General features: G+C 37.4%; 1 protein-coding gene across 2 annotated transcripts in view; it reads left to right on the top strand.

Annotated features, from left to right (window-relative positions):
- The first annotated feature begins 230 nt into the window (after window positions 1–230).
- FAM83B (family with sequence similarity 83 member B) overlaps window positions 231–23081 on the top strand; it is a 39580-nt gene continuing 16729 nt past the window's right edge. The window contains exons 1-2 of one of the 2 annotated variants that reach the window (XR_003248532.1): window positions 645–682; window positions 6682–6846. Coding sequence is in view for 1 of the 2 variants with exons in the window: in XM_026034293.1 (XP_025890078.1) it covers window positions 239–682 (444 nt within the window). In the remaining variant the exon portion in view is untranslated. Of the gene's footprint in view, window positions 683–6681; window positions 6847–23081 lie in introns of those variants that run through there. The other variant, XM_026034293.1, reaches the window with a different exon arrangement.

Here is a 23081-nt window from a genome sequence, read left to right as displayed (position 1 = left end):
TGGGAAAAGCAATCCCTGAGCTTTTTCAAAACATTTTGACTAAGTTGGATGGTGCTAACAAAACCTAAAGTTTTGTTACTTGTTACAATATAACTTGAAAAACTATTTGGAATAACATTTGTATTTCACAGATTGCCACAAATATTCTGATCACTTTCTTTCTGTTCTCTCCTTACAGATACATTTCATCATCTCATGAGTGGAAGTTTAAAAGACTTTATACAAAATATATGTGAAAATGGAAACCTCATCTTTGCTTTCATCCTTACATGATGAATGCAGATCAGACAGCTACATTGAACCTCATTACAAAGAATGGTATCGAATAGCTATTGACGCTTTAATTGAAGGAGGTATAGAAGCATACAAAGAATTTCTTTCCAAAGAGAGATGCTCAGAGTTCCTAGCAGATGAGGAAATTGATTATATTTTGAACAATGTCCATAAACTTCCCCAAAACACAGTTTATTCCTCTAATCATGCCATCGATGACACTTCTTCCTCGGGAACCTACTGGCCTATTGAATCAGATGTGGAAGCTCCAAATCTTGACTTAGGATGGCCTTATCTGATGCCTGGGATTTCTGGTGGCACAAACATTGATCTGCTTTTTCATCCACCCCGAGCACAGCCTTACACAATAAAGGAGACTATACGGAAGATGATACGAGACGCGAGAAAGGTAAACATGAAAAATGTTTTAAAAATAACAATGAAGTTGTTTTACAGAGACTTTTTTTTCCTCTATTAGCAGGAGAAAAAAAAGAAAAAAGAGATCTGGCTGCTAATGAGTTAAACTAAAAGGTTCTCCTCGTCTGATGTCTGTCCCTTGTTGTGCTATCATTGGCACAACATTTTTAATTTGGGGATTAATTGGATTAAATTAAACATAATACCATTTTACTGTAATGCTGACCAGTCCATGAGAAATTTGGAGGCAACCAGCATACCTTTTCTTTGACCTTAGCAGCATACACCGCAAGTGATATGACTCTGTCTAACTTAAGGGTATGCCCTAAGGTTTCTTTCCTGTGTCGGTGAGAATATACATGCATGGCTTTGGTATGCTAGCCTGTTGTAAGAAAATACCATGTTGATGTGCACTGGAATCATGTACCTTAAGGGACTCTCGATTTTTGTAATTTTGCGTGTCAGCTGCCCCTGCAGAAATTAGGCAGGAAAGCATTAAAAAGAGCTGAGGAGAAGCTTGGAAATAGATTTGAAAGGCATTGAAGCAAATTTTGGTTGCTTAATTTATCTGCACTTCTGGCTAATGTCAAATTTATGAGAAATGTGGATGCTTCTTAAAATGTAGGGAACTTAGATTTTGAGTTCTCTAAGGCAAACCACACTTGCACTGAGGTAATGCAGTGCTGCACGTACGAAATGCCTATTGCTCTGTAGAATCAAGTTAGGAAGAAGAAATAATTGTGACAGTATGCAGTTCTATTTGAGCCAGAGCCATATTACCTCCTTAAAACAGAGGTTGCAAGGTTTCAGAAGTGTTGATTGCTAGGAGGTATAGCTTTGATTGTCAGCTTTCCCTCCAGAGAAAGAGACTGCTTCAAGCTTTCTCTTTATTGGGAGAATACAATGAACAAAAAGAAGTGTTCCAGTGACATAGGCACGCTCTGCTCTGTCTTTCCAGTACCTTCTCCAAAATCTTCCTTCCTGTATCCTTTCTTCCTCCTTCCAGGCTCCTTGCAGCTTGGTGCTAGGTTTAAAACCAGAGAACAAGTTTTACACAGAATTATTGCTGGGTCTTTATCGTGCCATCTATGTTAAGCACTTACTGTATGCTCTTATAACTGAGAAGGTCTTCTCCCTGTGCTGGTCCTTTCAGATGGTATTTAATTGGTGTCTTCTGGTTTTGTAAGTAACATGGTCCTAACATGGCCAACGTATTCCCTGATCCTTTTTCATGTGCAACTCCTAACTTATTAACGGATCCCCTTTGTGGGGATAAAAGGTAACAAAGATAGCTGTGTTGCCATGGCTAGATGAGTTTTGTTTTCAGATCTTGGAGTACCATGAAGAAATATGCTTTCCAGTCAAAGTTCATGAGTTTGCTGTCTAGCCATGTGTCTGCTTGCAATCCAGGCCCTTTCCAAATCCTGTTCCGCACGTAAGGTGCTGTCTCATCAAACACTCTTTTAAGGAACAGGTATTCTCTAAATGCTGTTATGTAGAAAAGTCAGAAAGTCAGATAAAATTCCTTCTTCCGGGGGGAAAAAAAAATGTTTAGCTCTCTCATATGCTATGGCACTTCCACATTAAATAAGAAAATGTTAGCCAAGTGTCACTATCCAAATGAGCTATGATATGACAGATCAAAGGTTTGTTTAGTTGATCTGTACAACCTCAAGAACAACAGCCATACAGTGATGTGGCTTGTTTGCTGCAGGAAACAGCAATTCTGTCTGCAAATTCAAGTGACATGCACAGAAAAGTTTAAAGGATCTCTAAGTAAGGTAAAGTAAGGTAAAACAACACCCAGGCAGGCAAACGTGCTGTAAACAGGCTAACCTACTTCTACTCATAAATATATAGTTGTATAAAACAGGATTCTTTGTTATGTAGTGCTGCAAGTGTGTGGTCATAGGAGGATTGTCAAAGGAAATGGAAAAAAAACTACACAAGGAAAAAAAAAAACCCAAACTGAAGAATAAACAAGTTCTTCAGCAAATCGCATTGAACCAACACAGCTCTAAGCAAGCTCTATGAAAATTTTAGCAAACTTCTGTGAGTAAATAGACAGACTTTTGGAGGCAGGAGTATTCATACCAGCTATTGTTGAGCTCCAAACTAATATAATGAGTCCACCAAATGAGTGTACCCAAGTTCAGAGGCTGTTTTCCCTACGTTACCTAAACAGCAAACAAAGAAACCCACACAGTCCCACAGGGACAATTCAAAGAATATAAGTTTCTCCACTGATTCACTCAGTGAGGGAATTCTCCAAAGTATATAAACTAGTCCAAAAATTCATGAATGAGATTGAGTCAGTTGAAATTTGGATTCTTTTAAATATCTGGAGATATATAAAACAACCTTATTAGTGGACTCCTTCTTGACCTCTTTCATGCTTGATGCATCACTCCTTAAAAATATTATTATGTATGTTAATTTTGACCTTAAAGAAATGTGTTGTAAACAACATTAGGCAAGTTACTGTCTGACAGAGATTTTTCCTGACTAAAGGAGAAAAATCAATTTTAAGGCTTCACTACATTAGAGTGAAAACAGTGGCTAGGAAAAAATGTCAGAAGAAATTCTTTTATCACTAACATTTCTTAAATGCATAAACTATGGAACAAAAATGTGCACATCATCTTATTTGTAAATACATTTAATATAATAATGAAGTTTTCCTGTCAGAAAAGGGTCAGTATGATTAAAATCACAGAAAATAAGCAGTCATTTTTAAGAAGTAGAGATTTTAAGAAGTAGAGATTTTGTTGAAGGGGAATCCATGTTTGGGAGCACCTGCTGAAGATTCGCTGGGGAAGAGGAACTGTTTCGTACATGGGGTGACATTGTAGTCTATGCTGCAGCAGTGCTGGTCTGTCTAACCTTAAATATGGACAGTCTTTTACAAACAAGCCAGTAGCTTTACTTCTTGTGTGTTTCTGAGGATTTTACCTGTAAACATTGGCAGATTTCCAGCTTCTCTGAAGCTTAAGGTGCTTCTACAGCCTGACTCATCCCAACTGGTCTGTCTGAACCACAACTGATACTGTTTAGCAGTTTTTTCTGAGATGATTATTCATGTGGGAAATAGTATTGGGATGACTGCTGGTCTGTGTCAGGTCCTTCCTTCTCCTCCTGTAAAGAAATGTAGAGGCGTATGACTGCATGACTGTATGACTTCTCATAATAGTTGCCTTAAAGCTGTCACCTAGGAGGCTTGTGTGAGTGTGCAAGAAATACCCTGTAGTCCCTCCTCGGGTGTCACCAACACCAGGAGGCAACAGGAAAGGGACAGGGCAGAGCACCAAAGCGCCCTTCTGGCAGTGGGTTTTTCTCTTGCTTTATTAGCTGCATTCCTCTCTCCACCACCAAGGCGTTCCTACACAGTTTTAGAGAGAACACATAGCTCTGAGTCTTTTGGATTGATATCCAATAAGGATCAGCTCTTCCTGCAGAGAATTCAAGCCTGCCTTTTACAGAACTCTGTTGTTTAGACAGTCTAAGGATTACTGTTTTCCAGCACAAGCCATAAAACACTCAGACTTCACTACCATGCTTTGGGGATTTATGATGAATTATAGTAAGTTGCCCACTACACAATAAATATGCAGGACTTTTCACTGATTTAATTTCATTCAAACAGACCAGAATTCTTAAGCTTGGATTACCAAAATTGATGATAGCTGTGGAGACTTTCAACAGAAAAAGTTATTTGTTTAGAAGCCTAAGGTAGGAATTGGGGTAAACATAGAAGGTTCTTGTTTTCACGGAAGTATTTACCTGGTTAAGCTTTTTAACTTGAAGAAGATAGCAAAAGTTGGACTCTTAGAAAAAAAAAATCCACTTAAAAGAGATGGCTATTAAATCTTCCTGGACCTGTTGGACATCATAGGCCTTCCTTTGATTCTTGCAGGAGACAATTGTGTGCAAAAAGACAGCATGATTCCTGTGTTGTCTGGCATTTCGTTGGAGTTGAATAAAGAGATACAGTTGACTTAGTTTATAATCATATAAGAAGGAAAAAATATTTTCTGATATTTAGATTTATCATTTTGTTTGCTTTGTGTTGCTTCAAGGAAAAGTGAGATGTTATGTGTTACAGAAAAAAAATAGTCACTGTTGTTCCCCTCATTTGGGGGTGGACATCACTACAGTGGCTGATACCTAGTAAAGCTGTGCTGTAGTGTGTAAGAAAATCTGTTTCTTTGCAGGCCTGTGTGAAGAGAGAAGTTTCTGTAGAGAAAGAAGCTTGTAGAATATGGGGTGTGGAAGAGACTCTGTTGAGCAATCGTTTTTCACTCTCTCAACAATACCCTTTGCCAGCTACTTTAAATACAATTCGAATGAAGCCAGGAACAAAGATAATGAACTGTGCTCGAGGCAATGCTTGTCTTAGCTCATTAATTGCAGCAGTCCAAGCAGATGCGAGAGAGAGGGGCCACAGTTTATTGCTCATAGACATTCAGCTAGAGAAATCTGCTGAATTCAGGGAAAGGTAACAGGTAGATGAAACAATCATCCTACTCAAAAGCTCTATATATCATCTGTAGAGTGCCTGGTAAACAGTGGATATTCTTTTCTAAGATGAGAGCAACACTTAGAAAGACTCTGTTCTCAACTAGAGATGACTCACATGTGAGTGGAGGATGTATAGGTGGCATTCTCCCCGCTAAAATGTTCTGCCATGCAAACATTTCAGGAGGCGCTTTTTGGTTCAGCTGCTGTGAAATAAGCATATTAAAAGGTGAATGCATCATTCACTTCTACTCTTCTTCTGCTGAATAGCTCCTTGTTATTTAAAAATGAGCATGCGAGCCCTGTATAGTTTCCAGGTGAAACATAATTGTAAGCTTTTGATAGATGTATTAGAGAGAGTGAGGTCGTGTCCCAGCTTTTCTAATCACATCAGGCACATGTCATGCATGGGTAGAGGGCATGTGCCTTGTTCTGTGCGCTGTTACTCTCTGACTCAATGTCTCTCACAGCAGGTAATTATTTCAGGTATTTTATCTGCTTGGATTTGCCTTCGGAGTCCTCACGCTATTCCGCTTGCCTGTTTCCTTTGACTGCTGCCCCCAGAAGTGACAGAGGAGTCACAATGATAAATGTGTACAACAGTACCCGGAAAAAGCAAGCGTTAATGGGGCAAATTCACACATGCTTTTTTCTTTTATGTGACCATTTGGATTTCAGAGCAAGGTACAATGATTTAGTTAGAAGATATCCTTAAAATTGAAGTGTAGGGAAATGGTTGTTTAAGTGTGGGTATGAAATCATTTTAATATTGCCAAAATTTGTGACTTATATGAGAGTTTTGGTAAGAGAAAAGGATGTGAAACATGTGACTGACAGAAAGTGGTTTGAGTCCCCTCCTTTGACGTCAGTGAAAGGAATTTCTTGTACAAGAAAAGTTCTACACGCCATACTCAAATGTCACAAATGGCTAAATGTGTTATCAAAATAGTACATTATCTATGATGGTTTTAAAACAGAAAAAAAAATAAAGACTAGGTCTTACTGGCAGTAAGGTGTATTTCTTTATTATACCTGTCTAGTTCACATATATAAGAAGTAAACAAATGCATGTGCTTTCTACAGTATTTTGTCATTAGAACCTTTTCTCTCTTTAACATAAATCTTCGTCAGTCAAAACGAAACAATGCTATTAAAAAGTCATTTAGGCTTTTTTCAAATTCAGTACATTGAAATGAAACTGTACTTTGTTATGTTCGACAGAAACTTTATGATGAAACAGGAAGAAGTGATTATAAGTAAAAGAATAATTTTAATATGAACCTGTTGATTTAAAATTATTTTGCCCAGGCAGAATATTTCTTTTGGTGCTCAGTCCACTGAGGGTTTTTTTTTTTTTTCTCTCCTTTCTCTTGCTTGGTAAAAGAAGATTGATAAAAGTTGAAGTGCTATTTCTGTTCTTCTGAATTCCGATCCTCAAGAGATCTGATTTCTGATTTTTTTTTTTTTTTTTTCCAGGCAGGAAACAATTTTGCCTGAAGAACTATAGGCTTAATCACTTCACATTTATTAATGCCATAGGCCTTTTTTTGATCTCTTAGCTTTAGCACTGCTTTGTGATCTGTAATAGCTTCCAGCATGGCCAGTGATGCTGTAAAAAATGGGGGCACATTTGGGCCAATTTTAAAGTTTAATTTCATTTGCTATGTATCAGAATTCAGAAAATAGAGTATTATACTGCATAAGATAGACTTTAAAAAGAACAGACCCTGATATCCTGGTCCTGCCTCACTGCAACAGTATTTGCATAATGCAATATAGCAGAAACTACATGGAAAACAAAGTGGACTAAACCTGTCATGAAGCACAAAAATGTAACGAGAGCTGCCAGTTCCAAGTCTCCCATTCTTCTCTTCGGAAGGAGGGGGATTGAAAGCCCTAGAATTACTTATATTAAATTTCCTGTTATATCAGATGCAACTACAAGTATCTACTTCACTTAAAATTATTTCAGAATGATTTACTTGACACTGTCATTTTCCCAAAGTGTACTGCAGGTATTCAGGGCAGGTGATATAGGAGTCAAAGTACACTTCAGAATTTCCCTCTTTAAAAGAACTGCCGACTTTGCCACTGATACCAGCGCGATCAGGCTTTGCCTTTTAGCCAGCTGTTAAAGCAAAGCATGTCTGTAATCATTTACTAGCAAAGAGGGGCTGTTCTGTACAATAAAAGTTAAAGTCAATATTTTCAAAAAGGTTCAGCATGCTTTCCGTTGAGACATCAGAGGGCTTTGCACTTAAAAATCCCACCCATACCTATTTACCTTAGAGGGGAAGGATGTGCTGCTCATCAGAACACCATGGTGTTGATAGAATTGAGATTGCTGCATTATATCAGGTTCTGCTGACTTCCATAAAGTGACTCATGTCAGTAGAGACATTCAAAATAAATACCTTTATGACTTGGCTATGGCTTGCTTGAGCATTGAGGTTAATGATTTTTCAGTTATTGAACCCACTGATGAGTAAACCAGTTGAATTTACATTGATGTTATTTAATCATAAATATGGAAGTGGAAGCAACCAAACTAGCCATCTGTTCTTTCTTTACCTTTGTTTAAGATGCTTTCCAACATTGCATGCAATTGTTTTCGTGGGCTGTAAACATCACTATATTTTGTTGTGTGTCTGTGTGACATAGAGACAGTGTTCCTGAGCAGTGCAAGCTACCAAACAACACTGCTACAGCATAAACAGTAGATTCAGAGTACACATACTCCCCTTTCTTTATCCACAGCTATCAAAGAACATGACTATAATGTTTCCAGTTTTACATACAAGATCCTGAACCACAAGGACATTGAATTAATCCATATTACAGTCTAAAAGAAATGCAGTTATAAACCAAAAGCCTGAGAGAAATATGCAATAGCAAGCAGTGTTCCCAACAAGAAGGGACTAGGTTTCAAGTATTTATTTTCTTATATCTGTGGTCTTAGTTGATATAAACACTTAGTCATGCATTTAGTTTTACAGTTATAAAAACTAACTGCTGTGAAATGTCTGTTATTTCTGCACGAATGTTTGCATCAGTGCATGCCTACAGCTTTGCAGTGCTTGCTTTTCAAAAATATTTGTGAAAGCATAAAATCTTTCCTTATCTTCAGATAACGAGGGTGTATCTTCAAGATATACGCCGGGGGTTCTGGTACTGTAACGGCAGATTATCTTAATCTCTGCTGTCTCTGCTCTGGGAGTGTTTGCACTCACTGCTCTGAAGATCTAAAATGTGAGATAACTGACCAGAATCATCAAAACTGGGACGGCCAATGATCTCTATGCCCGAGGGCTCACCCTGGTGCATCTTTATTTAGGGTTTCTGCTGCAGGGTCGTGCAGAAAGTTTGTGTGCTGGTTACCACTTGGACACCGACTTCGACCTCCCTCAGCCGGGCTTGGACAGCAGCACCAGGCTCTGGTGGCCGCATGGCAGTGCCCTCGGCTCAAACTGCAGCTGGGAAAACTCAGCCTTATTTTCCCACTGTTTCCAGGAGCTTCAGGCACGCTGAGCCAGGCGGGTGGCACTTCAGCTCAATGCACTGCAGATTCCTTAATGGCATGAGGCAAAGCTCTATCTTGGCGCTGCTGGCTCCAGGTGCATTCAAGTGGCATCAGCCCACAGAAGGCACTGCCATTCACCTTGTCCAGCTAAGCCCTTAATGCTCAATGCTCCCCATTCTTGTAAATGGGGAGAAGGTGAAATTGCAAGTGCTGCAGAGCAGGTGCCCACTGCTTCTCCGTGGGATCTTCATCGCGAAATAGGAGCATGGCCACCTTTGGTGGCAAAGGCCACCAAAAGGAGCATGCCCTTTGGTCCCCTGGGGTTCACTGTGTCAGAGGTTTCATAGAGCAGTGGTGACGGCCTCGGCTGGCAAACCTGATGGCCCGGGGTGCCACCTCTCAAAGTGGCCAGCTCTGCACCCAGCGTGATAAAGCATAATAACATCCGAAGCCATGCACTGCTCCGATAGCTTCTTGGCAGTGCCTAAAGGGGGATTTGCACAGGCACACAATAATTGCCTGAAAAGTCACTGTCAAAGGGTTTCTACTTTTTTTTTCTTTTTAAATAGACAGTTTATATGGCTGCCCACTGAGGAGTTGATAGAAGTCTGCAACCTGTCTTCTGTGAGGGCTAAAAATATCAACCAGCAATGGATCCATCTCTTCCAGCATTATAAATTTTTATGAGTCTACAGAGGGATGCTTAAATAGGTACCAAAGAAGCTATATTATATTCCTGAAAAGAAAGACATCAGAAATGAGAAAACTATGCAGAAAGATGAATTTGGGAATTATGACCGATTCTTCTATTCCTTATTTATGTGCTATCATTTTATTTCATGCCTTGGTGCTATACAGCCACGCGACTGACATTTTAAGTAGCTGACTGAAATTGAATAATGCAGTATTTTTGTAGTAATATCATTACTTATTTTGTTCATGCATTCTAATCTTTCTGAATTATGGTAACAGTCCCTTGTGCCAGAAATCTTACTAATCAGATGATTTGATTTCTTATGCATAAGTTAAATGTAATGATGGGGTTGATGCACTGATCTCAAGTGCACATTGCAGCCTTCTGTTCTAGGAATTCTGTCTTGAGCAAGGGCTTTATGCTGGCACTTGACATTCAAAAGAGTTAAAGCCTGTCTGTCTTTGCAATGTGCCCTTGAGAGGCCAGGAAACTGTCCTGTGTAAACTTCAGAGCCTTGCAAAGTCATGTCCCCATGTGTTTTCCGAGGACATGAAAAGGATGGAAGAGGTGTGTCTTGCATATTTCTGAGGCTTGGGATCCAGCAAAAAGCCTGTCAGAGACATAGAGATTTATTCCAGGCCTTTCAGTTGCTGGGAAGCTTCTCATTAGAAGTCCATTCAATGACTAAATGCTACTTAGACCTCCTATGGGAGCAGAAGACTCCGGAGCCAGCACACAGGGACCAAATACTGGCAGCTTGGGAGTGCTTGAGTTACAGTGTCATGTGGGAGAGGACAGCCCAAGAGAAATACATATATTCCTATAKATCTGAAGACCTAGTAAGTTAAATATTAGTGGAGGTATATGTTCTGAATCCAAAAGGAGTGTTATATGTGCTCTTTGTTTTACTTTTTAATACTTGAAGTTTAAAAGATTATTTTCAACTTTTTTTTTTTTTTTTTCTGTTTTCAACAAGGATAAAGTTCTGCTTGGAGTAGAGGCTTGAACATCATCTGCCACATTACACAGGCTTGCATCTCTTACATATATTGCAAGGAGAACTCCACAGAGGAGTTTCCCAATCTGTACTCTGTGACTTTTGAAATGATTGCAAAATTTCTATGAGAAACAAGCACATATGCTTCTTCATGCATGCTGGCATGCAAGCAAAAAACAATGAAAGAATTAAGACGTGAACACTGGAAATTTAGCTGTTTTGATAGAACAACCCAAAATACTTTGATTCTTTTTAATGCCAGATATTCATAAAAAACACTTGAAAAATACTTCCCTAAACAATTATGACCTGACACTGTTAGAAAACTTGATGCAYAAAGATAGGCATACTTAGTTTTAAATTTTGTTACTGGTGTTTCAAAATATTTGAGGATCAGAATTTCGTGTTTTATTATATTCCATGGACATACGAACTGAGAAGGTGACTTGCCATGTTTAGTTATACAATATAGTCCCTCCTGAGATACGAAGTTTTTTTAAAAAGTCTTTCAGTTTAATAAGAAGTTAATCGTTCATAGTTTGTAACATAACTGCATTTTTAAGCTTTTAAAAGATTCTAGTTTTATAAATGAAAAGGAAACTGAATCCTCATTTTCACATAGGGGGATCTGTAAAGATGCAAAAGATGCAAAAGAAAGATGCAAAAAGAAATGGATCTAGTTTTCAGTATAAGGTTTGGAAATTTTGAAATTACATAAGAAGTTACAAAGATGAAGTTCTGAGTTGTTTCTCTAGTATGGAGAATTTCAGAAATATAAAGTATTGTGATAAATGGATTAAAAAGAATCGAGTATAATAATTTTTGTTAATGAGAGTCATTTATTTTAAATTCTGTAGTATTGAACTATAGTAAAAAGAATTACATTTTCATATCATAATATATTTGCCTTTTCAATAGTTATTGCAAATAAATTATGTTTATAGCTATTGCAGTATAAGTAGTAGACTCCAATCTGTTCTATTTTTGTCCTTAAATTACATATCTGTGGCTCTGGATGGAATTTTAGTCCAAAACAGTAATAAATCAAACTGCTTAGTTACTGCTTGTCACCATGACTAGTTCCCAAAAGGGAAAAAGGAAAAAGAAAAAAAAAAATCAAGTGATGTGTGTAAACAGGTTATACAATATTTATAAGTATGAACACATATATACACACGCTGGAATTTAATTGAAAAGCTTTCTATCAGTAGCAACCACAATAAATATTGCAGCACATGGGCTGAAATGCAGAACACTGAGTATGATATATGGGAAAATTCTTTCACAGTAATTACTAATGTATTTAACTATTTCAATGTATTATGAAAAATGAGCGTGGCATTTCACTTAGGACATGTTTAATTCATTTCAAAGTCATGACTGGATCTTGAAGGTCAGCAGGTTGTCCAGGAAGGATTTTAATATTAATAATCTATATTGTATTTTGCCTTATTTTCTCAAATTTGGTAAAAATGATAACAAACAAGAAAATATCAAATTTTTATTTTTTTTCAGGTAGACAGGTGTTCTATAGTGTTTCAGAAAAGCATTCAAAGTGCCGTTTAGTTTGTTTTGTTTCTTTTTTTTTTTTAGATATGTTTTCGAGCAACCGTGTCTGGGAAGGGAATTCCTTTGAAGGGGATGAGTTTTCAAAACATATTCAGCAAAGAGTCCCAGCATTGAAAATTCATTCCTCTCCAAATCACTCTGAGAAAGCTTTAGTTTTTCGCTGATCATGTAGCCACCGTTCCCCCTATAAGGCAAATTGTGAATCTCTTATTTTATTGAATGTGATTTTTGCATAAAGTTAAAATCATTCATATTTACTTCTGGTTTGTATGTTGCTGTTTGTACTGTACTTATAAGTGTTTCCCTAGGGTCTATCATTGCTTTTATTCTCAGTTGTAATTAATAATTGACTCTATTGGAAGCTATTTAGGAATGTAGCTGAGTAAACATGAGCCTGCASTCAATATTTTTATCCTTAAAACTCTCAAAGCTTGGTATTAGATTGCAGGGCCCTCCCTGCAATCTTTCCAGTTGTTTCCAGTCTACAGAATCATCCAAGGTTGATAAAACTAATTCACAGATTTTGATGCCAGAAGSGGCCATTATGGTAATGAAATTTGACCTCCTGAATAACACAAGCCTTAAACTATTGCRTCTTCCAAGAGTTGATGCTAAGAATAAATTTGATCTTGAACTCTTATGTACTAGTCCTAGAGTGTGCCTAAGTCAAGATACTTGTGAAATTAGACTTTTGTTTTAGTGCTACTGCTTTTCTCAGCATTATGAAATTTCCTTGAAGGAATCCGGGTGCCGGGCAGAGACTGTGCCCACATGAGCATCTCCTCGCTCAGCGCAGGTCTCAAGCTCAGCTCCTTGCTGGGGAGCTTTGGCGTGTTCATCATCACTGTGAACATGGCACGGTGAACTGCACTGAGGAGATTCATAAGCAGCAGGGTGTCTTCACCTGGCCAGAGCTTTGTGTCCGCATGACGAGAACGTTTCCAGCCCTACTTCCCGTAACTAAACTAGTTTGTGATGGGCTGACTCAGACACCTCTGCACAGGACAGAGGTGTGACAGGCACACCCGCCCTTACATATCCTCAGTTTCCCAGATAAAAATATATGTAATAATGTCATTCCCACATTTATGAAATGGCTTGAGATTTACATATGAAAAGCTCTCTATATGCACTTAAGTGTTATTGTAAGTCATTTAAGTAGAGTTTAAAGATCTGCATATTTTTCTGGTAGAGTTTCTGAGCCTTCTATAACCAAGAAGTAAAGTAGGAATCTAAAACCAGACTTCAATAAGCTTTAATTCTTTTAGTTACACTGTGAGTGATTTGAAGGGCCATATATAACAGCAGTCCATTAAGAAAATGTATTTCTATGCTAATAGCCTCTACAACTAGCTAAAAATCTTTAAAAAGCAGTTCACATGCTTTTTTAGTTCCATGCATTTGTATGGATTCAACAACCTTTTCCCATCTTTAAAAAAAAAATGGAAATGTTAATCTTTGTATCCTTTTCTTGATGCAGAGTATAAAAGTCCTGTGATTCAAAGCATAGCTCTTGGAAGACTTGCATATTCATTCCTTATAGTCCACAGACTTCCTATTTATCTTCTGCAAGTAACTTTGACTTAGTTTCTCAAAGTTGTTTATATTCTTTAATSCAACAAAAGCTAAACGCTCAGACTTCTCCTCTATAAAATCTGAATATTAGATTTCCAAGTCTCGGAGTGATATGTGAAGACAAATGTGTATTCTGAAGTAATCATGAACTAGGGACAATAAATCCAGTAGCAAGCTCTTAAAGTGGACTCCACCTTTTCAAGTGCTTCTAACAGTTAAAAACTTTATATTTAGCCTCAATCATTCCCCTGTGTGTTCTTGTCCAAGAGATTGTTTGTTAGTGAGTTTGCTGCAGCCTGCTCAAGCAGAAACACTTCAACCATTTCTACTTGGGAGATGGAGCATCATTTCCTTTGTTGTCTGTGTCCTGCTGTTCTTTTTTTTTTTTTTTTACAATATTCTTTCCATGCAGCAGAAAGAAACAAGGGAATCATTTTTGTTGTTTAATTCAGAATGCTGTTTCTGATTTACCTGCCTATCAGTGAATGCTCAATTATCCATGAAAGTCTCACTGCTTCATACCTGACAGCTGCTTCATTGCAAAAACTGTTTCTGGGTCAATTAAGATAACATATATTGTATTATTTATGGAATTTCTGCCTAACAACTATATCTCAGGCACTCTAGCAGATGTGTCAGAGACAAATTTACAGTGAAAGACTCTAATGAATACCCAAAGCTGTATGCCTATTTAATTGAGCAAGAAAAGCAAGATAAAAGCAATTTTTTTTTCTTGCACCAGAAATGAGTGGTTTTTTTCCACATTTTTCATCAATATGAAATGGTGAAATGATGAAATTTCACTAATATGAAGTGGCTTGATTTCTTTTTTATGTGAAAGAAGCTCATACTAGAATTTTCATATTTCATATATTTCATATAGTACAGCTACACACTGCACTATAGAACACATTTTTAGAGAGGTATACATACAGAGCATGCATAGCAATCTAGTATGGACAATGCTATTGACATGAATTCAGAATGGGCAAGTTACTCAAGATGATTTTCCTGAGATCAGAATGATCCCTGAGAAGAACAAATGTTTATTTGAAAGTTACTACATCAAAAGGCAGTTATTTTCCAAAATTTTCTTGGATGGCCATTTTCACCCCTCCGCCACAGAGGTATCGCAGGTCTCATCCTCAGCTCTATTTCAAGCAACACAGGTCAAATRCCATGCCATGGCATTAGCATGTTTAGTGCATTCTCAAGTGTAAATTTTCCAGCAAAATGTGGGTTAATGTAAGTCCATGGGTGGCATGCTCAGTGGTGTTTCTGCCTTTGGCCCTTATGATTTGGAGACTGGTCCTCTTGTTGATGGCAAAACAAGTGTATTGCTTCTTCAGTCCCTCCACCCACCRTGTTCACTTCCATATCTACCCCTGAGGTGCACTTTTGTTCAGCATGGGAATCTTTTGGGGCTGCAGGTGCCTCAAGGAAAAGCAGCAGACTACTTTAGTAAGTTATTTAAGAGCTCCAGGAAGAGCCACTGAGACCATTTTGCTTTTTCCTCCGTTCTTGAATCTAGGTGCTTCTTGTGATGTTTTAAAGGAGACTCTGTCACTCCTTTGCCCTGATGGGACTTGACATTTTTTTGCTGTTGCTCAGCAAGCGTCGGGATTATGGATCTTTAGTTATCATTGTTCAAATGTGTGGGGGAATGCAACACATGTATAATGCATGTCAGGAGGAATATTTTATAGAAGGGGGAGACATACAGCTATAGGATGGAAGACTTGAGATAACATTTCTTTCCTATGCATTAATAAAACCCCATTTACTTACCATGTTGAGCACTAGCGCAACGGAGTAGAGAGGGTTCTGTTACTTGCACATCAGGAACTCATTTATTTTAATACAAGAACTCATTTATTTTAATAATGGTTTTATTAATTTTATTTATTCATGAATGAATGTTCTTCATTACTCCCATGAGGATGAAAAAAAATGAGGGCAAATCTTTGGTTTGACATCCCAGGGCCACTTGGTGGCTGAACGGGAGAGTCTAGAYCCCAGAGGTCTGTCCCAACATTTGGCTGTATGTCCCTTCTTCCCTACCTTCATCCAGGAAATGGCCTAGGATTTTGATTTAAGGAAGGATTATGAATACAGTGAATGCACTTTTAARCACTAAAAATAAGCATCTACATTTAAATGAGAAGACTGATGGATATCCAAGATGAATCACAGTGATTATCCAATCTGAGTTTATCATGAAGACCAAATTATCTTTCCAAAGATTTTGCATAATTACAGTCTCAGATTGGAAATGATGAATTAATACTTCTCCTGTGGCCTTGCTGAGGAGCTGTGTGTAGATCAGTGAGAGACCATACTAGTGGCAGGTACAGAAAATAGTGCAGGTGTCATCAAGATCACTCTTATGCTGTGGTCTGACAAAGATGGTAAGTCAAAGTTCAGTTCRCATTGGGACCAAAAGATCAGATCAGCAAAAAAAGGGTAATATAAGAAATGTTTTTCTTTTTTGAGAAAACAAAACAAAACTCGGTTTTAGTCATTTCTTTTGTTTCTCTCTRTCTTTGAAAGATTCACCTTTGGACAAGAAYGATTATATTTCCCTTAATTCTMTTAAAGGATTTCAAAATTGAAATTATTTTTAAAATAAAATATTGAAAAAARTAATAGTAGTACTAAAGTTATAACTACTTTAGCTAATAGGAAATTTAATTCTAATTCCTCTCTTCATGCTCTTTTTTTAATTACTGCACTTGATTCAAAAATTAAATTTGTTTAGTACCTTATTTAGCTCCAATTCATTATCCATTCCACTGGGGTCTACAAGAATTCTAGAATTTCTTATCTACTTCATTTCAGTTTGCTTTGTTGGTGGATTGAGCATTTTTTAAATTACTTCTCTACTATTTCAAGTATCTTGCTCCATTTTGTAATGAGTATAAAATTTTAAATTTCATTTTTTAAAAAAAGCTACATATAATTAACCACATTAACCTTATCTTTAGGACATTCTGCTGGTGCTTTTAGACAGGTGCACAGTTATTTTTCTTTTTTTTCATCAGATCTGTAACAAATTATCTCACATGCCAGGGAAATGAATTTCACCCAAGGATCTCAACGTGATTTGCAGACAATAATTAATTAATTTCACAACCAGTTTTTAAAGTAGGTGAAATTAAGATGCAGCCTACTACCTCACCGTCATTAACAATATATTGCAAAATTAACTGTAACTGCTTTATAAGCAGGTGGTGTAATCCATTTCTCCCTAATATCAGTTGAGGTTCCTAAAGCAAAACAGAGCAGACCTCTGCTCAAGTGACATCATGTTAAAAAAATAAATTGTCAAAATTATCTGGTTTGTGGTTTGCCAAGATTATTATGTGCTGTACAGACGTATACCAACATGTCTGTAATACGTGTTATAGAGTTGTGATCAGCCTTCTTTGCTGTTCCTTTTGTTAGCAACACGGATATTGCTGTCGTTATTTGTGTAGCCATAGTATTAGGCATTTTATATTTCATATTTAGCAACTGCCTAGACATTAAATGAAAAAAATTCTAAAGGAAAAATTTTAAAGGTGAAATCTATTTTATATATTTATATATAAAATACATATTTTATACATATATGGCCAACAGAGAATTTGTCACAGTTAAATTCTGTGTTAAACCTCAATTTTGTTTCTGTCCTATTCTATTTATATAGGAGGATCATTGGCTTTCTTTGCTGCTGACCTGTAGCTGACATGTAACCACTAGTTCTAATCAGCCTGGATGATATTTTTCTGGTGTATACTAACCATATTGACTGAATTGATTTCCTAAACAAAATTAGGTAAATCTATAGGGCTTGAGGTTAYAGTGAAGTTAATAGTATAGCAAAACATAAAACTTTGTGATGAATATCAAAAAGATACTGTCAAAAAAGGGGAAGTGCAAAGTGGCTATATTTTAAAGTTGTTGCTATTTGTGGGATAAAGACAATTGGCTAGAACACCTGTTCATTACCCATTCTTGAATGTGTATACTTCTGGTGCTAGTTACTGTCAATATAAGCAATTTTTTAAATAAACTTTCCTTAATAACCTTCTGAGACAAGGACTCCATCCTACTTGTTCCCACATACCAACAAAAACATCTTTCGGGAACAACTTTTCCACTTTGGTATTATTTGATATTTTTCATTATGCCATGAACTAAGGGAAGTTTTTTACCAGAACTGGTTCTGGATCTTGATTGTGATTCTGTGAGCATTTAAATAAAGCCTTCTGAAAGATCTAACAATATTTTTCTTCCCTTCTTCTGTCTTCTTTCCTCTCCTATATTGCTGTTTCAACAACAGTGTTTCTCGGGATTAAGAGGACTGACCTCCAACAATTAATTATATAATTAGTACTTGTTTCTCAATACTGAGTATAATCAGGTCATGCTCATTGGTTKGTAGGCTTCCACTAATTAGAAATGCAGCAATTATATGTATCTTTTAATTGGACACTGATGTCCAAAAGAGAGTTGCTGTCCTTTGCATGTAGGGCCTTTTATGCTGGAACATAATCATCTTTAATATGTAGAATTTCTAATGAAGTTCTCTTTTAAGCACATGGCTTAGAAGTCCCCTCTAACACTATTTTTTTCATTTTCCACATACTAAAATGTGTGGTAGACTTTCAACAGTATTTCATTGTGGATTGTGGTTAAGATATAGTACTTTTATTTTTTTAATTGTAGATAACTATGAAGCAAATCAAGTTTGTGTCCTGCCCTTAGAAACAATAACAAAACATATTTTATTTTAAACATTTCATCTACCATAATCATTTTCTAGGGTCTGCTGTTAGAAGTACTTTGTCCAACTCTACCTCCAATGTCTTGACTGCCTTTTGTGATTCATTTTTCATATGTTCAATGTCCATCTAGAGAGTCATTCCTCTGAGTGGCAACGAGAGATTTCAGCTAACATTATACAAATGAACATTATAGCTATTCCTCATCTATTTTTTAAAACTCKATTCTAAATATACTAGCAGCAGATAGTATATTGAATCCTGTAGATGATAATTTAAATATGATGTTGTTCATTATTAAAATAAGAGTGTTAGATATTCAGCTCTTTCCGTTTCATTTCAGAAACAATGCTGACTGTTAAAGTCTCAGGTGAATAGTGCACAACTCTCTCATAAGCAAAATAAGAACAAATTTATTTTTCAGTCTGGAAAAGTGAGGCTAAATAATCTTTTCTGCTTATAAAGCTGCCTTTAACTAAGAGAACCTTTCAACATTTCTAAGTGCCTGCATAACAAATGCTGACTGTTGTCTGTTTTAAGGATTTTTGTTTGTTTACATCGTTTATAGTTTACAGCCTATAAATGTTCATTAGTACTGTGGTTTTATAACATTGTCTAGATTTTTTAAATATGCAAACTCTCAGCAAGTGGGATGCAGTGTTGACGGTTTGGATCTCCAGAGATTTTTGGAGAAACTGAATGGAGAAGTGGAAAGACAAAGCGGCAAACCTTGGCATAGAGAATATTTGTAAACAGGAACAATTTGAATGGAGAGGGTTTTTTAATGTTTATATCATTTGCATTTTTTTACATAGGTTAAAGTGTCTTTTTTCCATATACTTAGTTGTATATGACAAAGTATGACAGCCTTTCATAGTGTAAGGTATTGAAAAAGTTCTTAGAAGTGCATTAGTAAAATGTAGACTTCCCTTGACCAGGTACAAGCTAGCCTGGAGCTTCTGTTGCTCTTAGGAGTACTCGGATTATTCAGCAGAGGTCTCAAAAATGAGACTGGCCTCTGAGGTTCTCAGATGACATTTTCAATGCTGCATGGCAGATCAAAAAGTAAAAATTATTAAGAGCATAGCACAAAGTGAGCTTTCATTACTGCTGGCACTTTAAAAAAAATAATTAAGGCTTATCACATGATTGTGCATTGTTTGTTTTTAGGTAGTCATTAAATACTGTACACTTGTATAAATGAGTGCCTCTACTTACAAACAATTTTAAAATAAAGAGTAAAACATTATAATATTAATTCAAGTAGACTGAATATTCCCTAAATATTAAGGGAATCTGGTGAGAACCCACATGTTAGAGCTCTTAATACTCTTTTAAATAAAAATTATTTCTAGCTAAGGAGCAAGTCTTTGAAATTCATCATAACGAAAGCCAGAGGCTAAAGAAGTACCTTTTATTTTTCTCATGGATTTCCATTATGGTAGAGCTGAGTCTTAGGCTGTCAGAAAATCCTGGCATTTCCTTTCTGTTTGCTTTCCTTAGGAAAACGTTGGCAGCTTCCCAAAAGAGCAATGGAATAGGAACCTTCTGAAGAGCTAAATACAGATATCAAAATTGTGCTGCCAAACCAGCTGCAGCACACACGGGCCCGCGGGTGGGATCTGATAGAGCAGCTACATCAGCGGCAAGAAGCGAAAGGGTGGCGGGAACTCTCCAACACTTCCCATCATAATGCCAAGGATTTCCTGTGCTCTGTTAAGCCCAGGACTTCGGCTTGTGATTAATCACAATGACAGAAAACAGCTGYTTTCTAAATGCCAGAAGTGACTTAGTCATCCAAGGGAGCACTAAACAGAATGGGTTAAAATTAAACCCTGTGCATGGTTTTGTTTTCCTGATGCTTGACCATCCTGTGCAGATTTAGGAAAACCTTTTCTGGCCCATGGCGTGCCCATCCTGCTGTGGCAGCAACTGGTTCTTTGCATGGTGCCTTAGCTCTTTGTTTTCCTCCAAAGATTAGGATATTAATGCTTCTTGGAAATTCCTCTCCCAGAATATACCCTCCTGCGACTTGCTGGAGCTCTGGGAAAGGAAGCTGCAGAGGAATTAGCACCTCTGCTGTGTCGAGAGAAGATCTCCTGGTGCCTTCAGTTCAGTCTGCTCAGCCCGAGTTCACTTCTTACTAAATCCTTCAGCCAGAATAACAACAGCCAAGCCCATAGATACGGATCGCAGTTGGAGTTAATGTGGATCACTCCCATATGTTTTGCAAAATATTCACCTGTAAAATTATTTGGATATATTTGAAGTGATATCACTGAAGGTATCATTTTAAGAAAGTAAGTACATTGTATGCGCCTGGCATTGTAGTTCCACCTGCAGTAGCTTTCTTAAAGGCAGTGCATAAGGGTATTGTACCTTCACTTTTCAGGGAAAACAATCTTATCTGCATTTCAGATAGTGTTTCTCTTGCATTAATTTAGTTTCATTTGTGGAAGAGCTCCCCTGATTTAATCAGCTATTCAGAGTCTTGAGACACTGCACAAATACTGCCCAGCTGAGCAAACAACACAAATGTCACTGGTCACAAGGAGGTGTATTCTAAAGACTGAATATTTCCACTGTGTTCCGAAATTATAAATCATGCCCTTTCTGAGAGCTCCTGTTACCACTGCTGTAGCATTCTTTACTGCTAATATCGCAGAGTATTTTTCTCATTATTTTTTTTTAGGGAGTCATCCCAACACACATCTTTCTTGCATCTTTCTTGGACAATAAAGTAGGTTATATGCCTACAGATTAGTCTTTACTATGTGGGCTACACAGTTACAGTATTTGTATGTTACTTTATGTGGTTACCTGTGTTAATAATTTTCTGAGAATACTTTGCATTGACTTTCCATGTTGTATTAGTAGTTTATTTTTTCTGGCCAGTTACTCTTTTTTGGATGTTTTTAATCTCATAAATTTTCATTGTTGAGTGTATCTAACTCTAAGTGTATGAGTGTAACATACAGAGTCAAGCAGTTAAGTATTGGAGATGCTAATACACATTTTCAAAGTTAATTTTTATTCCATTTAAATTTAGTTTTCACCTGAAAATGCTCATATTGTGTGGGAAGGATGCAACATGGTATGTTTATCATGTCTTGCTGATCAGAAAATATATTCTATACTGAGCTGTTTGCTTTGCATATCTTCAAAATTGAGGGTGCAAACATTATTTTTGAGCAGTAGGAGGAAAAGAAGATAGTGATAGCAGTTATCAGAGGATAGCTGATACCGCAGCTTGATCTGAGGTTGTATTAGCTAGCTGTTAGAGTGAAGTGCCAGACTTCACCCTGCAGTTGATTAAAATGCTTTTAAAGAACGTAATAATGGAAGTATATTAGTAAAGTACATTATATGGTTATGGTCTATTGCTCTCTCAATGCCGAGTCAATTTAAACAAATTAAATATGATCCCAGGAAGCCGATTTTGGTGATAATATAGTCCAATCAGTGACATTAACTTTTTGGAAGTTTCAGGAGGGTAAATCATCTGTGCTCCATTACATTGCAGCAGTAATTGTGGGAGACATGACCACACACAGATGTTTGATTACTGTTCATATTACTGCATATGGGCTCCTATTTACAGACCAYGTCTCCTCTGTGTTATTGCTTTTTGGCATTTCATCTCAAGGCATCCATTCTGCTAGGTTTGCTGCACAGGACCTTAGCAGGTCAACCAGCCACAGGGTGACTTGAGACATTCAGGTGCAATTTGCCATGTTTTCAAAGTACTTTTTGCAGTAAGAGGATGTGTTTTGGAAACCAGTTCAGAGTTGTGTTTAATTTTGAGAATTAATATGAAATTAATGAACCATCATCTTATAGCACTCTGGTGTGAGCAGCAGTAAATAATTTTGCCACAAAATATGCCTCTGGATATCAGGTGATTTATTAGATTGCTGTTAATCCTAGTTGTTGTGGCAGGCATTAGCTGGATCTGTCTTCTAGACCCCCAACTACAAAAAAAACAGCCTAAAATAACTTTTTTAAAAAGTGTTTTTAAGAGAGGTTTCATACAACTGACTTTTGGAAAAGTTGCCTGCACTGATCGCAAAACTTCTGTGTCTCTTTTTCTTGTAAGGTACACATAGTCGATGTGTTGGCTGTCCTTAGTAGCAGTGAGGTGTCTGTATCTCATTTCTGCATTGTATTGCAATAGTCATGGCCTTCCTGCACTCTGAGATAGGCCAAGTTCATCCAGAGCAATCCAGCATCTCAAGGAGATTCCCTCTAAAAGGAAGAACCATAAAGGAATTTCAACTACAGGGGACATGGGAGAAAGCCTCAGAAAATGGAGTTACGTTTCTATCTGAAACATAGCTCTTTGATTTTGGCTTGAGGAAATCTGGGTGGTGTTCCAAAAGCTGTAGTGAAGCCTGAAGTAAGGAAGATGCTGAATTAGAGGATTCTTCCTCACAGAGTCACAGATTCACAGAATATTTAAGGTTGGAAGGGACCTCTAGAGATCATCTAGTCCAACCTTCCTGCTCAAGCAGGCACACCTAGAGCATGTGGCACAGGGTGGCATCCAGGCAGGTTTTGAAGACCTCCAGAGTAGGAGACTCCACCACCTCCCTGGGCAGCCTGTTCCACTGCTCTGTTACCCTAACAGTAAAGAAGTTGCTCCTCACCTGGAGATGGAACTTCTTGTGCTTCAGCTTGTGGCCATTACCCCTCGTCCTATCGCTGGCCACCAGTGAAAACAGCTTGTCCCCTTCCTCCCTGCATTCTCCCTTCCTG

Source organism: Nothoprocta perdicaria, unplaced genomic scaffold (assembly GCF_003342845.1).
Source record: "Nothoprocta perdicaria isolate Ctin4 unplaced genomic scaffold, notPer1 scaffold_141, whole genome shotgun sequence".
NCBI lineage: Eukaryota > Metazoa > Chordata > Aves > Tinamiformes > Tinamidae > Nothoprocta > Nothoprocta perdicaria.
The sequence above is the reverse complement of the archived record's forward strand: the minus strand, read 5'-3'. Positions and strand labels throughout refer to the sequence as shown.